General features: G+C 40.3%; 1 protein-coding gene across 4 annotated transcripts in view; it reads left to right on the top strand.

Moving 5' to 3' along the window:
• GRM1 (glutamate metabotropic receptor 1) overlaps nucleotides 1-14959 on the top strand; it is a 198589-nt gene that overhangs the window by 154182 nt on the left and 29448 nt on the right. For all 4 annotated transcript variants that reach the window (XM_074862918.1, XM_074862919.1, XM_074862920.1 and 1 more), the window contains exons 6-8: nucleotides 4063-4231; nucleotides 6099-6225; nucleotides 11699-12629. In XM_074862918.1, the coding sequence (XP_074719019.1) occupies nucleotides 4063-4231; nucleotides 6099-6225; nucleotides 11699-12629 (1227 nt within the window). The remainder of the gene's footprint in view (nucleotides 1-4062; nucleotides 4232-6098; nucleotides 6226-11698; nucleotides 12630-14959) is intronic.

The following is a 14959-nucleotide window of genomic DNA, read 5'->3' as shown; positions in this document are numbered from 1 at the left end:
TATGAAATGTGATCTGTACAGTCTGTCAGATCTTTGTATACCAGTGGTAGTTTATGCCCATGCAGAATTGTATTTCGTTCCATAGTTCCACATCAAAAAGCTTTGTGGATGAGTGAATGGACCATACCACTATATCAATACCAAAAGAGCTTTTGTACCTTAACAAAATGAAAAGATAAACACCACATACAACACCTAAATACAGCAAAGACAACCAGATCTGAAATTTCGTAGTTTTTTTAGCTTTTCTATGCCAGCGCAAGAATGTCACACAAATATATAAGTTTTTTGATATTATGTTACTGTATCATGTGAACAAATCTACTTCACAAGATGGTATAAGTCAATACTCCTTCTTAGAAAGCAGCAAACTTCCTCATACTTTATTTTCAAAATATCTGCGAGGTTCTTTGAACAATTGACTCTCACAAGCTCCTAGTGACAATCATCATGGGTAGAGCAGATAGAGATACCTGTAGTTATGTTTGTCTGACACACAATTTCCTGTTTTGAACCTGTTACAGCTTCATCAGACCTTAACCATTTGTTCAGATATAACTCTTTTTTCTATCTCAGGCTCAATTCACGATTTCAAGCTTTTATCAAAATGAGATTAGGAAACATGAAGCACTTTTTCAAAGGTTTATTTCTCTGTGCAGAATCTTTTCTTTGAAGAGCTTTTATGCAGAAATGTGAAGCAGACCTTTATCAGAAGGGCACAAATGCAGTCACTTAACTGACTGCACTGCCTCTGGAAAAATTATGTGGATGTAGCTCTGGAAAATCAACAATATGTGCTTGCTATACTATCATTAAGAACATGCTGGTAAAATTGCTGAACTTTTTACTTTCATTGAGTACCTCCATTTCCTTTCTCAATATTAATCATATCATTCAAATTCCCAGAAATATCTGGACAAGGTGTGAGGGATGCAGTAGTCAACACCACATCCTTCTCTGGGCCTGTGCAAGGGGCAGGGGACAGATCCATTTCGAGCTCTTGCCTATTCTAGGGTAACTGCCTACTTTTAGCTTATGACTGGTATGAAGAAACTTGCCTCTCTAGGAAAATTTGCGTAGGCCTTTTGACTATAAAACATTATGTGATAACAGGCAGGAGAACTTTCAGCCCTTACAATGGACCTCTGATGTGTAGAGAAATGCTGAGGTTCACAAGCCTTCATTTAACCTTAACTAGACTTGGACATAGACCCATATAAGTCTATCTAGTTCCAAATTTCCAGTACCTGTTCTGGCTCCAGACATGGCAACTCTATCAACTCCAATGCTTTGAGCAAATTATCAAATGCATAATGCAAAGACTTCAAATTTGTATATAAAGGAATTTTTTGTCAAATGTACGTGGTTATTTTGGAGTTTGGCTTCATGGGTGGTTGTTTTGGCCAGTTACATCCCAGCATTGCTCAGCATTGCTATTTTCCATTCTGCCTTCCAGGATAGCAAACCTCACTGCCGGTCTGGTATTATGGCTATGGAAAAAGGTAACTTCATCTATCTCGGACTAACCTGAGTAAGAGCGTGCCAGTGACCAACTGGCTAAATGGTCTGGCTCACCTCACAAGTAACTTGCTCATATAACACCACCTATTTGGTCACATCATTTCCCAGTATACCAGAGAGCTTGCTCTTATATTAAAAGAAGGGTTCATTTTCTTACCTGCAGAATGTTTTCATGGCTTCTGTAAATGCTGCCATATGTGTGTGAAATCCAGTTGCCTCCATGGTCCTCACAGCTCTTGCAAAACCCACTTCTTTTGGGATAATAATTTTTAGCTTGGACACAGCCCAAAACTATTAAAGTTGTACATATGTGAGCAAGGGGATGGGGTAGGTATTCCAGCACTGAACTTGTCCTTACTCAAAGCAGAAATTTTTCATTAAGGGAAAGAAGGAAAGGATAAAGAACTTAAGCACATCTTCATGTACCAAGTGTATTTCTTAGACCACATTTTTCCACTTAAAACTCAAGCTGCATATAAAAGCTGCAAGCACTGTACTACTACTTGTCATATGCAAGACTGCGTAAGAGCTTTTATCTGCATACTTTATTTTTTGACAGATAACTGATAGAAAAGGGAACAGTGTTATAAGAAAACATAAGAATGGCTTTCAGCCTAAAATCATATTCTTGAAATTGCCAACTCTTGATTGATATTGCATTAATGCCACTCTGTGCCTTGTAATATATTTTTGCAAAAATGAAAACAATCTGTGCAGGCTCAAAAATTCCATTAAGGGAATGGGAGGTTTTAGTAATCTTTTATTCCCCTTCCTGAATTCATTTTCAAGCCCAGAGTAACTGATTTTGTGTCAGTCTCATAGAAGGTCACATTAAAATCCAAGCAGGTTCTTCTTGCTAGGAAGAGGCATGTACATGCCTGCTCAATTTTACTCCTGTCTGTTGAGTATACATTATAAAGTCCCCGGCTCTTATTGCTTCTTGCTATACTGATTCTTCACAATCCTGGAAACAGCATTCCATTTTTTTTTATGTTCTTCCTTTGCAAGAACTGGGATATGAGAAAGAACTGTTTCCTGGTGAGTTTGAAATTTACCCCTTTTCAAAGCAACTCCTCAATTAGTAGCTGATTGCCAACCAATGAAGCTACTTCCTACTTGGAGCTCCATTGAACTCTGTGGCAAGAGTCCATTTCCCCATGTAATTCAGTGAAGCTCTACAGTGGCACTGACACTGTTGAGCATGCATATTTACAAGACTGCTACAGTCTAAATACAGCTGTAAATATGCACTTCTTTAAATCACCTTTAACTAGAGAGATTCCAAAGACTCCATTAAGAAAAACAGACACCTAGAGAGTAATTCTAGCACCTCTTTCCTCTGTGAAGTGCAGGGAGAGTTGAAATTTTGCATGTTTGAACCTCAAAAGGGAAAAGAAAAAATGGATATGTCTCTCTCTTTGCCCACAACCAAGCATCCCAGTTTTATTTATGGCTCATAATTTGCTTACCTTTCATTCCTAAAGCACATACAAGCTAGCAACTCATTAGAAATAAAAGATTTTTTTTTCCCAGAGACTGAGACAATCCAGTAGAGAAAAACAAGGCAGTAACTCCCAGGCTTGGAAAACACAAGATGCTTTGTGATTTTCAGCTGCAGTGCTGATTTCTGGTTCTCAGCCCTCTTTCTCTTGTCCTCTTTTAAACAAAGCCCTCCCTCTTCTCATCGTAAGAAGCCAGGCTGTAGGTCCAGCTTCTTTTGTGGTTCTTCCTCTGTGTGCACTCTCCAATATTCATTCTCCCATTCTTGCTTATGTCCTACTAAGAAATCACCACAGTTAATCACTGCTTTGCACAAGCCACATTCTGTGGGTTAAAGAAGGAACAGAATAATTAACAGTAAGGGATGTGCACACACCAGGTCCAACATATGTAAGGCAATGATTGAGTCAGGGAAGCTGAATGTTTATTGTAGCAGTGGTTTATGTTTCCTTTGCATGAGGTTTGGGAAGTTCTCTCCTGCTTGCCTAGGGCAAGGAAGTAAATTCTGGGCCTGAGCTGCTAACTTTTCCTGACAGTCTCACTGGGCTAGGTAATATAAACAGCTGAACTAGTGCTTGCAGTTAACTTACGGCATACCAGTTCAGTTAATCTGAGCATTTCTATTGATTACTCTAGAGCTCCCAGCAGCAGCTATACTGCAACCAACGTGTATGTGGGCACCAAGCTAATGTTAAAGACATCTTAAAAAATGGCTGAAAAACACACCATCTAGACAGTGCCTACATGTGCATCTTTAGCAGAGCTTTCTGTCTTTGGTGTGCAGTTCTTCCTGGACACACAACTTTTTATCCACAGTTTTATGTAAGCAGGGCAGGCAATCAGTAACTGCATGGCAATCAGAGCTGTCATTTCCCATGATTCTGCTGCAAATCCTATAGTATTTGGTGTTCCTGCGAAACTCTAGTCCCTGGTCTTAAGGGATGACATGAATATTTACAGAGAGAGAAGGAGAAGGGCAAGGTAAATTTTTATCCTTCGTGTTGCAGGACAGTGACTCACTTTCTCTTTTTTCACTTGTAGGTATGACATCATGAACTTGCAGTACATAGAGCCCAACCGCTATGACTACGTCCTCATTGGCACTTGGCATGAGGGCGTGCTGAACATCGACGACTACAGGATTCAGATGAATAAGAGTGGAATGGTCCGATCAGTGTGCAGCGAGCCTTGCCTGAAGGGCCAGATTAAGGTGTGCCTCAGACACTTACTTTTTGATATAGAAATGTGAACAACCAGTCAGTGTTTTTTCCCTAAACACAAGCAAGCTTCTTTCAAGCCAAGGGATAGGACACCCTTTTCTTCAGAAAAGCCAAAAATATAGAAAGACTCCTAAGGTTAACATCTTACTTTTACAATCCCTTATACAGGCCCATGTTTTCTAAAATTACCCGTCGTAGTGATGCAGAATCTTCAAGTGTGACAGGATTTGAATTTCACCTTATGCGAGAAAGAGCAGGATTTTCACTTAGTCATTGCCTACAGCATTCAGTGGCTGTGATTCACTTAGGGGCTGATCCTGAAAATAATGTGACCCATGGGAATCCAGTATTTTGTTCCAGCAATAACACCTGCAAGAAAAAGGGGAAAAAACAAAAAAAGCCTATTTGTCTCATGTTCACAACAGGAGGTATGGAAACACAAATGAAATCACTCTGTGTTTACTAAACAGTAGCACTTGTATCAAGCTAGAAATAATTTGCCACCTGCCATGTCTGGATGACATAAAGACATGTTCCACCACTATCAAAATGGTATGGATGCAGTAAGTTTAACATGGCAAGAAGCCCATTCAGGAAAATCACCTTAGAGCAGACCTTCCTTTCTAATTGCATTTAATAAGCACATTTGCAGCTTTTTAATTCTATATTGCTACTCTAACCAGTAAGTGATTGATGATTTGGCAAAGGCATAGTGACATACTGCAACAGTCTTGGAGGGGAAACATTATCAGTATTTACTACCCTCCAAAACATCTTTTCCCTGTTTTTGAGATTGTGCAGTTTGTGTATATGTGTATATGTAAACACCATGCATACAAAATGCCAGCTTCATCTCCCATTGAAGTTTATTGGACTCTCTCCACAGACTGCAGGAGGAAATGTTAACAAAAAAAAGCCCACAAAGCCAGCACTCAATAAAACAAACATTTCGTATTTCACTACTGCACTTAGCTCTGCATATAGATGCATAGGAAGATCCTGGAGAGAAGTCTGGATTCCTCCTTTCTGGCAAACAGAGCCAGAGTCTTTGTTGGAGCCCCATGAGCTGGAGATATCCTTAGTCTTTCTTTCAGCCTCAGCATAATGGAACTAGGAGTCAAGACAAGGAAACCATCTTTTCAACACTGGATCATTACACTTAGCAGCCTTCACAGCAGAGAAAGATACAGCTTTCAGGGACGTTTGTCTCCAAAAGAGCTGTTCCGAAGCATGCTCTTGGTCACCGCGTATTGGTTTTATTTTCTACTAGGGCCCATTACATCCTTTTAGCAGTACATTTTTTAATTTGCTCTTATTTGAATTTCTATTTACACTAGTGTAATGAGCCCCAAAGAGACTTCCATGTAAATTGGAATTTATATCTGTGTGCATGTGCTTGTGTGTTTATATCTATGTATATGCATGAATCACTCTTTGTTCTACCCTTTGACTTTGTTTACTGCTTTTTACTATGCAATAGATATTAAGTGTGGGCTGAGCTACTTGTCCTGACCTGAACCATCTCCCAGATTAAGCCTCTTCTCAAGTTTGATTGCAAATATAACACTCACTATGCCTCTGTACCAGAGGGAAAATGGTTTTGTACTTTCAACTCAGAACCGCTTGCCACAAAACAAAATACAATTGTCCCCAGATATTATCCTTGAACTCCTAAGCACAAATTTTAATACACAGGGGGAGATACAGAATCAGGATTCATGTTTTCTAGTTGCTTGAAATGTGCCATACACAGGAATTCTGTCATATTTTAAACAGTGCAGGTGGTACCTGCTTGCTGGGGGGTCTTCTGTGTTATCTTATAGAGGATCATAGCTGAGGATGCATTTTGCATTACAGGTGATCAGGAAAGGAGAAGTGAGTTGCTGCTGGATTTGCACTGCTTGCAAGGAGAATGAATTTGTTCAGGATGAATTCACATGTAAAGCCTGTGAGCTTGGCTGGTGGCCGAATTCTGACCTGACAGGTAGGGATGTGTCCTCCAAATGCATTCCCATTTTACAGGGCACAAGGAGAATGGTGTGTGGTGGAGAGTAAGGTGGCGACATGCAGACATATTAAAAGTACATACTTAAACACACATCCCAATGCAGTTTAGGGTGAGTGAAAAGTGCTATATCTTTTGGCTCAGTTCAACAGCAGTGACAATAAAGACAGGAAAATGTATACCAAGAAGAAATGACATAGTCTCTGTTCCTCCCCTTCAGTTAGCATAAGCATTGATAAACCTCTTAAGACTACTAATGAACTTAGCAGCATTTGCTGCAATTTTAGCAGTGATTATCACAAGAGCTCACTGCATCCTTGTCAGATTGACTTGATACTCTTTCTGATCGTTCTACCATGCAATTAGTAATACTTTATCTGGGATTTCAGGCCATTCAGTAACTGACTACCAGACATTTGTTTGGCATAAAGATCATTTTCACTGCACCTGCCAGCAAGAGGAATGTCAACAAAATCTTAAGAAAGTCTGACAGAAGAAAGGGAAACATCTAGAATTGCCCTCCCCTATGTATGTACTTTGAATGAGTTGTATGCTATGGCATCTTTCTTTTATTTTGTACTTATCAGGGTCGACCTCCACACCTGCTCTGGGCTTTGCAGTAACCATTACCCCAAGAAAATAGATTTAATGCTCTGAGAAGCACCACCTTGACCTTGGAGTTTGCTTTGTATCACTGTAAAAGACTACTGGCGCTTCTGCCCCATGCTGCATCTGCAAATCTTGGCTGCCAGTATTCAGCAGGGCATAATTCCTAGTTAGAAAAACAATCTTACTACCTAGCTGAAGATCAAATGTGCAACTTAACACATCTTTGTCCTTTAATATGACTGGTTGGCAACTAGATGTTGCTGCAGCATTTAACATATAGACAAAGTACTCAAACCTTGATTAAATAGTTCTGAGAGATAATGGTTAAGCTAGCCACTGAAGCCAAGGAGCTTTCAGAGGATTTATTTTGAGAGGGAAAGCTGGCCACTACTCCACCTAAAAATATATTATCATTCGCAATAAACTGGGAAATTTGATCCATTGTCTATATTGGTTTTCTATGGAAAATAAGCTATGGTCATGCCCCAGATGTCTGTGTATCTGTCTATATCCCATACTTCTCACCACCCACCCCTCTTCTCTCTCTCTCTCTCTGGTGTGCAACTGAACCTACTTCAAACAGATTTGTCATGATACAGAAATCTCAGTGATCATTCCGTTCTTCAAGTTTCATGTAAGTGGGTTGTAGGAAGAGGAGTTCTTGAAAAATACCTTCTGTAAGGGCCCCAGCTGTGGAAAAATGTTTTGTATTACTAGACACCGGAAAATCCACAGCACCCTTCATAAATGTCCTGACCATTGGAAAAGCTCCTATTCAACTCCCACCTCCTAGGACACCAGTGTCTGCTAATTTTAAAGCAGATATCCATAGACAAAGAGGTTCTGTTAGTTTTGGAGGTTCGCAGAATTGTTTGTATCTACTGTTCAGGGAAGAAAAGTGGGACTTCTTTTTAATCAATAAGGCAGAACAAGAACATGGTGAGAGATCAATGTGCACTTGAGCGAATATGGTTCAGTGCTACCAGCTGCCCAAAATAGCTTAAAAGGGGGCATGTCAAAATGACAGGCACTGCTGAAAAGAGTTGAGGAAAGCATCAGTGCTGGAAAAAATCTCAGGGGCATGTTGCAATCTATTAACTTTTAATGAAATCAGTAGATGACCTGCTGATTTGTGTTTCTTCTCAGCAAGGAGACTGGACTGCTGCTGTTCTGAAATCACAGTAGCATCAGCCAAATGACAGCATAGTCATTGACTGATTTCCTAGAGAACATCAAAATGGCAGTCTGCTCCTGCACAGCTTCTTCATTCTGTCTTATTGAGGAAAAAACTTTTTTTAACCCCTGCAATCCATTTACTTGAATCGCAGTACAAAGTGCAAAGTTGTGAAGAGAAGCTGATGTCATCCTAACCTTAGAAAAGGGAGATTGAGCTAGATAAACTCTGGTGCTTGTACTTTGTGGGAGTCACTACTTGTACCATTTAATTTGGAATTCTCTTTTCTTGCCAGGATTTCTCCCATCAGATGTGTTTTTATAGCTTGCTTTTTGTGTGTTGTATTCATACCCTGCCAGTCACCATAGCATCAGATTGTTTTTCCCTTCACCTTAAATCTTAAATGCTAAACATGTATGCAGTTTTAGTCCAATTTTCCATCACAGACAGAGGCTCTAAAATCCTTAGTCCCTTTAAGAAGCGTGAAGCACATACTAACCCAATTCCTAGGACATGCTTTTCAGGGTGCTTATTCTCTTCATTTGAAATCAGTCTCTGTTGCTCAGCAATCCTTTCCTGACATTTTAATTTTATTTTTAAATGTACAAATTTTTTTTACATTGCTTCCTCTAAATATGTTTTCAGTGAAGTGGAGTCAGCAGGCACAAAGGATTTCTCATCACAGATGATAAAAACCTGACCTGACAAATAGTCACTAAAACCAGTATCTTAAGGCCTTGTGCCAAGAAGAAGAGATATCTTTTATAGTATCAGAATCTAATATAAGAAAAATGAATGTCAAGCTAGTAAACCTAGTTTATATAAATCATCTTAAATAAGCAATAAAACAAGATAGGACAGGAAGTTTTATAGAGTTATTATGAAATGAATCATAAAGGCTTGTGCCCATCAGTTACCTGGGATGTGTTAATGACCTCAGAAAACATCCTGGATTGTCTTACTGGCCTTACAGTATGAACATAATTTAAAAAAAATAATTAAAAAATCAATTAACCTTCTGCTCTAGGAAATGATCCATGGTTAAAGTGCAAGGAAAATAGCAGATGAAAGCTGCCAAGCAGCTTTTTACTAGAAACTTTTAACTGTGAAACTTTTGCCACTAATTCTCTTTGAGGTTTGGGTTAGTTGTGGGTTATTTTCAGGATTTTTGTGTTGTGGTTTTTTTTTTCAACCTGTAAGTACACCATTTCCTGAGTATCCTCCCCCAGTCTTAACAAGGTTCCCTAGCCCACTTTCTCCTAACTGGGAAATGACCCACCTTCACAGGTGCTGACAACTAACGACTGTTTGCTGATATAAGCAGTGCAGGCAGCTTTTGGCAATGTCTGTAGCATATGTGGCTCTTGGGACTTGCTGGTGCACAGGAATTACACTGATTTAATGAAACAGATTTCTAAGATCTTACACAGGATAAGCTTAAAGCAATCGATAAGCTTAACTACCATGATGAATCAGGGCTAAGGCTCCCACATTGAAACTTAACCCTTCCAGCAACCACAGACTGGCTTCTTGTTTAAGAAGAGCTTTGCATGTATTAACCAACGAGCAGGAGCTTCTGATTCTTAGTCTTTTATTAAATCAAAGGAGCCAACTTCCACTCAGGGCTGCTGTGGCCAATGGCCAGAAGTTCCCACTTCTAATAAAAAGTTTTTCCTTCATATTTCACCACAAATATGCTGGTTGGAAGAACAGGTTTCCTCACCTATCTGAGTTTTGAACAGACCACTTTGAGCAAAACAGAATTCCTTTTCTTTATAAAACGAGACCTCCGTTGCACATACTATCGTTTCTATTGGTTTTGATGGTACAGGTACCTGTAACATCATTATCTACAGTTAAGTAGACCTCATTACCTGTAGTTAAGTCAGCCTGGTACTCTTAGAGACGAAGAGTAGAGAATAATAAGACATTCTTTCAGTTCATATGACATTAGCAGACATTAAAAGTTCGAGCAGAAATTTTCCATGTCAGGACTGTGCCCCAGGCTGATTTTTTTTTAATTTCAACAAAAAAATATTTTCTTCTTCTGTTTCTCAAAATGAGGTTAAACTGTTCAACCCTGATCCATACCTCTGCTTCCTTCTCCTATATTTGGAAGGAAGAACTTTACATTTTGGTAGAGGTATCAGTTGGTAATTTTGTCACCTTATGGAAGATGCATATAAATTGAGCAAAACTGTGGGCTTCATAATCTTTTAGTTCATAGACGTCGGTTTCTGCAGATGTACTCCATACTGAGGAGGAAGGGGCTGAGCATGACTTTTGCTCATCACAGTATCAGGGCCCTTTGTAAGATTTAGCAGCAAAATTGAGAGGTAGAAAATGCCTCTCACAAGCTTGTTGACACTACCACCTTTTCCCTGCACTTCTCAGCCGCATCCAACAACCCAGACAGGCAGAGGTGATGAACAGCTGGCCCAGGATGTGAAAAGCTGGACCAGCAGTGTTTGTAATGGAGACATCTGAGTGGAGAGGTTAGGAAAACACTGAACTGGAAGGGAAACTGAGACAGAGACAGTGAGGGACTGGGCGGAAAGATACTTGAGAGGTGGGGGAAAGGAGAAAAAGGTGAGCTGGATCCAAAGGAAACTGGAGGAGAACAGAAACAAGAAGTAAAAGAGGCCATGGATAATTTCCTTGGGATATAGAAACATGTTAAAAGCATTTTGGCATTATTAAGTCAAGAAGAGAAATTAGGAAATGCCAGAATGAAGGTTTTCAGTAACTCAGCTTCACAACCGTAACATCCTATTAACACAGAAGATTTTATTTTCTCTGTAATGTTTATTGCTGGCATTATATCTTCAGCACAGTGAGGAATCTAGCCAGACATTCTAACTTGAGTGTGGGAGAGAGCAGCTAAGTACCATCTTAACTGATACCTATTTTGGCACATCTGTCATAAAGAAGAGCCTTTCCAGTTATTTTTTGAAGGCTTACCTATTTTGTGGGTTTGACTTTTCCATAAGAATTAAATTACATCATTTAGTGGAAAAACAATGAGCAGAGGGTTTGACAAAATGAGACTAAAGTAATGTTAAGAGAAAAAAAAGCAAAAATATACTAAGAAGGTACAGTATCTATGGTGTAGTTCCATTATAACTTTGGATTTATTGCTGCTTTTCTGCCCATAGATCTGAAATTAATTTCTATTATTTATAAAATCACCCTCACAAAAATATAGTGGGTCAAGTTATAGTGATTTTGATAAAGATTAAAATTAGTCTGAGGAGGTCAAAAAGCTACCCGTTCTGATTTGTAACAACCCTTTCCCTGCTGAAATGAAGTTTCAGGATGGTGCTGAGTTTGTCTAGGTTCTGTTCCCAGCTCTGCCTTTGATATGTTGGGCCTGTCAGCAGATATCTCAAGAAAAATTACAAAAAAATTTTGAAATCTCATTTCCCTTTGTAGCATACCAAGCAAATGTTTGGGACACACAAAACTGATGACTGTTTGTTTTGTTTTTTTTTTAACATATTCCATCCAAACTTTTCCATGCTGCAGTTCATTCCTTTGTAAAATGGTTTTAATAATCCATGGCACACAGGCATAAGCTAATGTTTGGATTATATTGGGAGCCAGAAAAAAAAAGTTCTTTTTTCAAGCAACTACCTTTCTAACACTCTCTTTCTTTTCTGTACACTGCAGGCTGTGAACCCATCCCTGTAAAGTATCTCCAGTGGAGCAATATAGAGTCTATTGTGGCTGTGGTCTTTTCCTGCCTGGGGATCCTGGTCACCATGTTTGTCACCCTTATCTTTGTGCTCTACAGGGACACCCCTGTTGTCAAATCCTCCAGCCGGGAGCTCTGCTACATTATCCTTGCTGGCATCTTTCTGGGTTACGTCTGCCCTTTCACCCTTATAGCTAAACCCACCACGACATCCTGCTACCTCCAGCGCCTTCTGGTGGGTCTCTCCTCTGCCATGTGCTATTCTGCCCTTGTCACCAAAACCAACCGCATTGCACGCATCCTGGCAGGCAGCAAAAAGAAGATCTGTACCCGCAAGCCACGTTTCATGAGCGCATGGGCCCAAGTGGTCATTGCCTCCATTTTGATCAGTGTGCAGCTGACACTGGTGATCACACTGATCATCCTGGAGCCCCCGATGCCCATCCTCTCCTACCCCAGCATTAAGGAAGTTTACCTTATCTGCAACACCAGCAACCTAGGTGTCGTGGCTCCTGTGGGCTACAATGGACTCCTCATCATGAGCTGCACATACTATGCCTTCAAGACTCGCAATGTGCCTGCCAATTTCAATGAGGCCAAGTACATTGCATTCACCATGTACACCACTTGTATCATCTGGCTGGCCTTTGTACCTATCTATTTCGGGAGCAACTACAAGATCATCACCACCTGTTTTGCAGTGAGCCTGAGCGTGACAGTGGCCCTGGGGTGCATGTTCACTCCTAAGATGTACATCATCATAGCCAAGCCCGAGAGGAACGTCCGCAGTGCCTTCACGACCTCAGATGTGGTGCGTATGCATGTCGGGGACGGCAAGGCACCTTGCAAGTCCAACACTTTCCTCAACATATTCCGGAGAAAGAAGCCAGGGGCTGGAAATCCAAAGTAAGTGATTGACTGCAGGTACACGTCTATCTGTATATGTCCCTCTCTTTGCCATCCTCTCTTGGTTGACCGTAGTCTGCTGAATAGTAAGGTATGTAACAGTTTTTCATCTCATGTGCAGCAGAAAAGGTAAAAATGATCCTTTAGATCTAAGCCTCAGATAGCTATTGACATGTTCCTTCTTATTTTCCTCTCCTGCTCTAAAGGCAGCCTTGTACAAAACTCCCTCTACCTCTGGGACAGAGCAGGCAGTGGTAGAGTAACCAAGCTCCATCTGCAGCTTCGCCCATCTCTCTGTGCATGTGATGGGGATCTCACACCCCTATGTGCAGTTCCTCTGCATTATGTTCAAACTGAGGTGCTATTGTAGCTTTTTGGGAAAGGGACCAGAAATCTATGTCTGTGTGGTTGTATATCACATGTACTTGTCTAAGGCCTCTGGGATGCGTGTGTGAAAGCTTGGGATTGAACATTAGTTTTTAAGGTAGTGTATTGTGACAGTCCTCATGATTGTGATCCAAAAGCACCCTTCATACTATCCCTCTGCTTTGTTTAATATTCAGAATTATGAGTCATACTCTTAATCATCATTAGTGTAAACTTGTCCATGTTCTCTAACCCAGTGTTGGTGTGAAAGTTGCAGAAGTCAACTGATGGTGAAAATGAACTTGCATCCACATCTATTGAACGTGTTATTTTCCTTGCTCATAATTAAACGCAAACCAGCTGCAGGAGAGGGGGAGAGAGAAATGTTACTTCAAACAGCATCTCCCTGTGAGCAGCTGTCTGAACATTTGCATTCTTTATTACCTTATTGCTTTTTAAACTTTAAAGAAGCACCACAGGGCTAGATATGAGCTTAGATTATTTTTGCCCCAATTAGAAAAAACTATCAAAATAATCAAGAACCAGTGAGGTCTAAATTTCTGAGCTTCCTGATAGAATTAAAATTCAGTTAATTTCCAGCTCTTTGGGATCTGTAGGTTTCTCTGAGTCACTCAAGTTGGTTTTGATTCAGTTTGCATAAGAACCATTTTTGTATGTCCTGGAGATGGAAGGGATAAGGATGGAGGTAATACTGTAGAAAACCCATGCTGTGATCAATTTCGCCTTTATGCTACTTCAGTACTTTTTATTTTGTTGCCAGACAGGGGATCAGAAGAGATGGGAATGGAGACATAAGTAACCCAAATACACAGCTCAGTGTGCCACAGAGGCTGTGATAAGACTGCCAGCTCCTGAGCTAGACAGAGAGGGAGCTGGGAGTGGCAGGCAGCCCTGAGAGCCCCCACTTGCAGGGAGATGGCCAAAAATCTCTGTAGCTCAAGAGCTTGAATTCCATGCAAATAGAAAGATGGAGCCTGATCCACCTTCCTCTGACTCTATGGAAGTTGGATGCGGTCTTGCATGTCTGTAAGAAACTAGTGTGGTGTCTCTGCAGTGTAGTCTCTGGCTAAGGCTGTTGGTATCTTTAAGATGATCTCTGACAAAAATAGGGCTATTAAGTATTTTAGATCATGAGAAACTTAGTAACTAATTCTATGTTGTGCTTACTGTTCTTCCACTTTCACTAAAAATCCTGTACTTTAAAAGATCCAAATGCATTATATTTAGAATACAGTTCATACTATGAGAAAATATTTCACCCTGTTCAAAAAACGAGCTTTTCCCTCAGCACTGTCATTAAAAAAAAACCAACAGGGCTTACCTGAGCTTTTTAGCAATTTGTTTGTTGCATAATTCTAGCAAGATTTTTCTTGACCTCTCTGTTGAGCCTGTGAGTGGTATGAAGCAAAAAAGCCCTACAGAGTTTTAAGATGCTCTTCTAAACTAAAAGCTCAACACCTGGTTAATATGCTTTTTTGTCTCATGTCAAGCCTCCAGATCTTTTGCACAGCAAAATCCCAACCTCTGACCTAAACCTCTTGTGCAGTTACTGCTATGTTCTTCACCTAAACCAGCACAGATGAGGAGGCATGCTAGGCTTGCTGATGGAGAAGGACAGCATACCTCTGCACATGGACATGAAGAACTGAAAGCAGTATAGTATTCAAACATACAGCTTTGGAAATAAAGTCACAAAAGCACAAAAATTCATTACTTGGAGGGTATTTTAGCTCCTAGGAGAATCCATTGCAAAGCTTGTGAGGACATTGTGCTGACACAGATAAAGAAGCGTAAGTCACTGAGGAAACCAAGAAGGAAAAAGTAGAATTTACTGGAGCCTTTGAAGCACCTAAATAACTCTAATGTGTAGTCAGGTCCTGAAACAGGGCTTGAAACTACTGGAACATGCTTAATGCCCACAGGAATGGCCTCCAGGCTGATTT

The sequence above is a fragment of the Strix uralensis genome, chromosome 3 (genome assembly GCF_047716275.1).
Source record: "Strix uralensis isolate ZFMK-TIS-50842 chromosome 3, bStrUra1, whole genome shotgun sequence".
Taxonomy (NCBI): Eukaryota; Metazoa; Chordata; class Aves; order Strigiformes; family Strigidae; genus Strix; species Strix uralensis.
The sequence above is the reverse complement of the archived record's forward strand: the minus strand, read 5'-3'. Positions and strand labels throughout refer to the sequence as shown.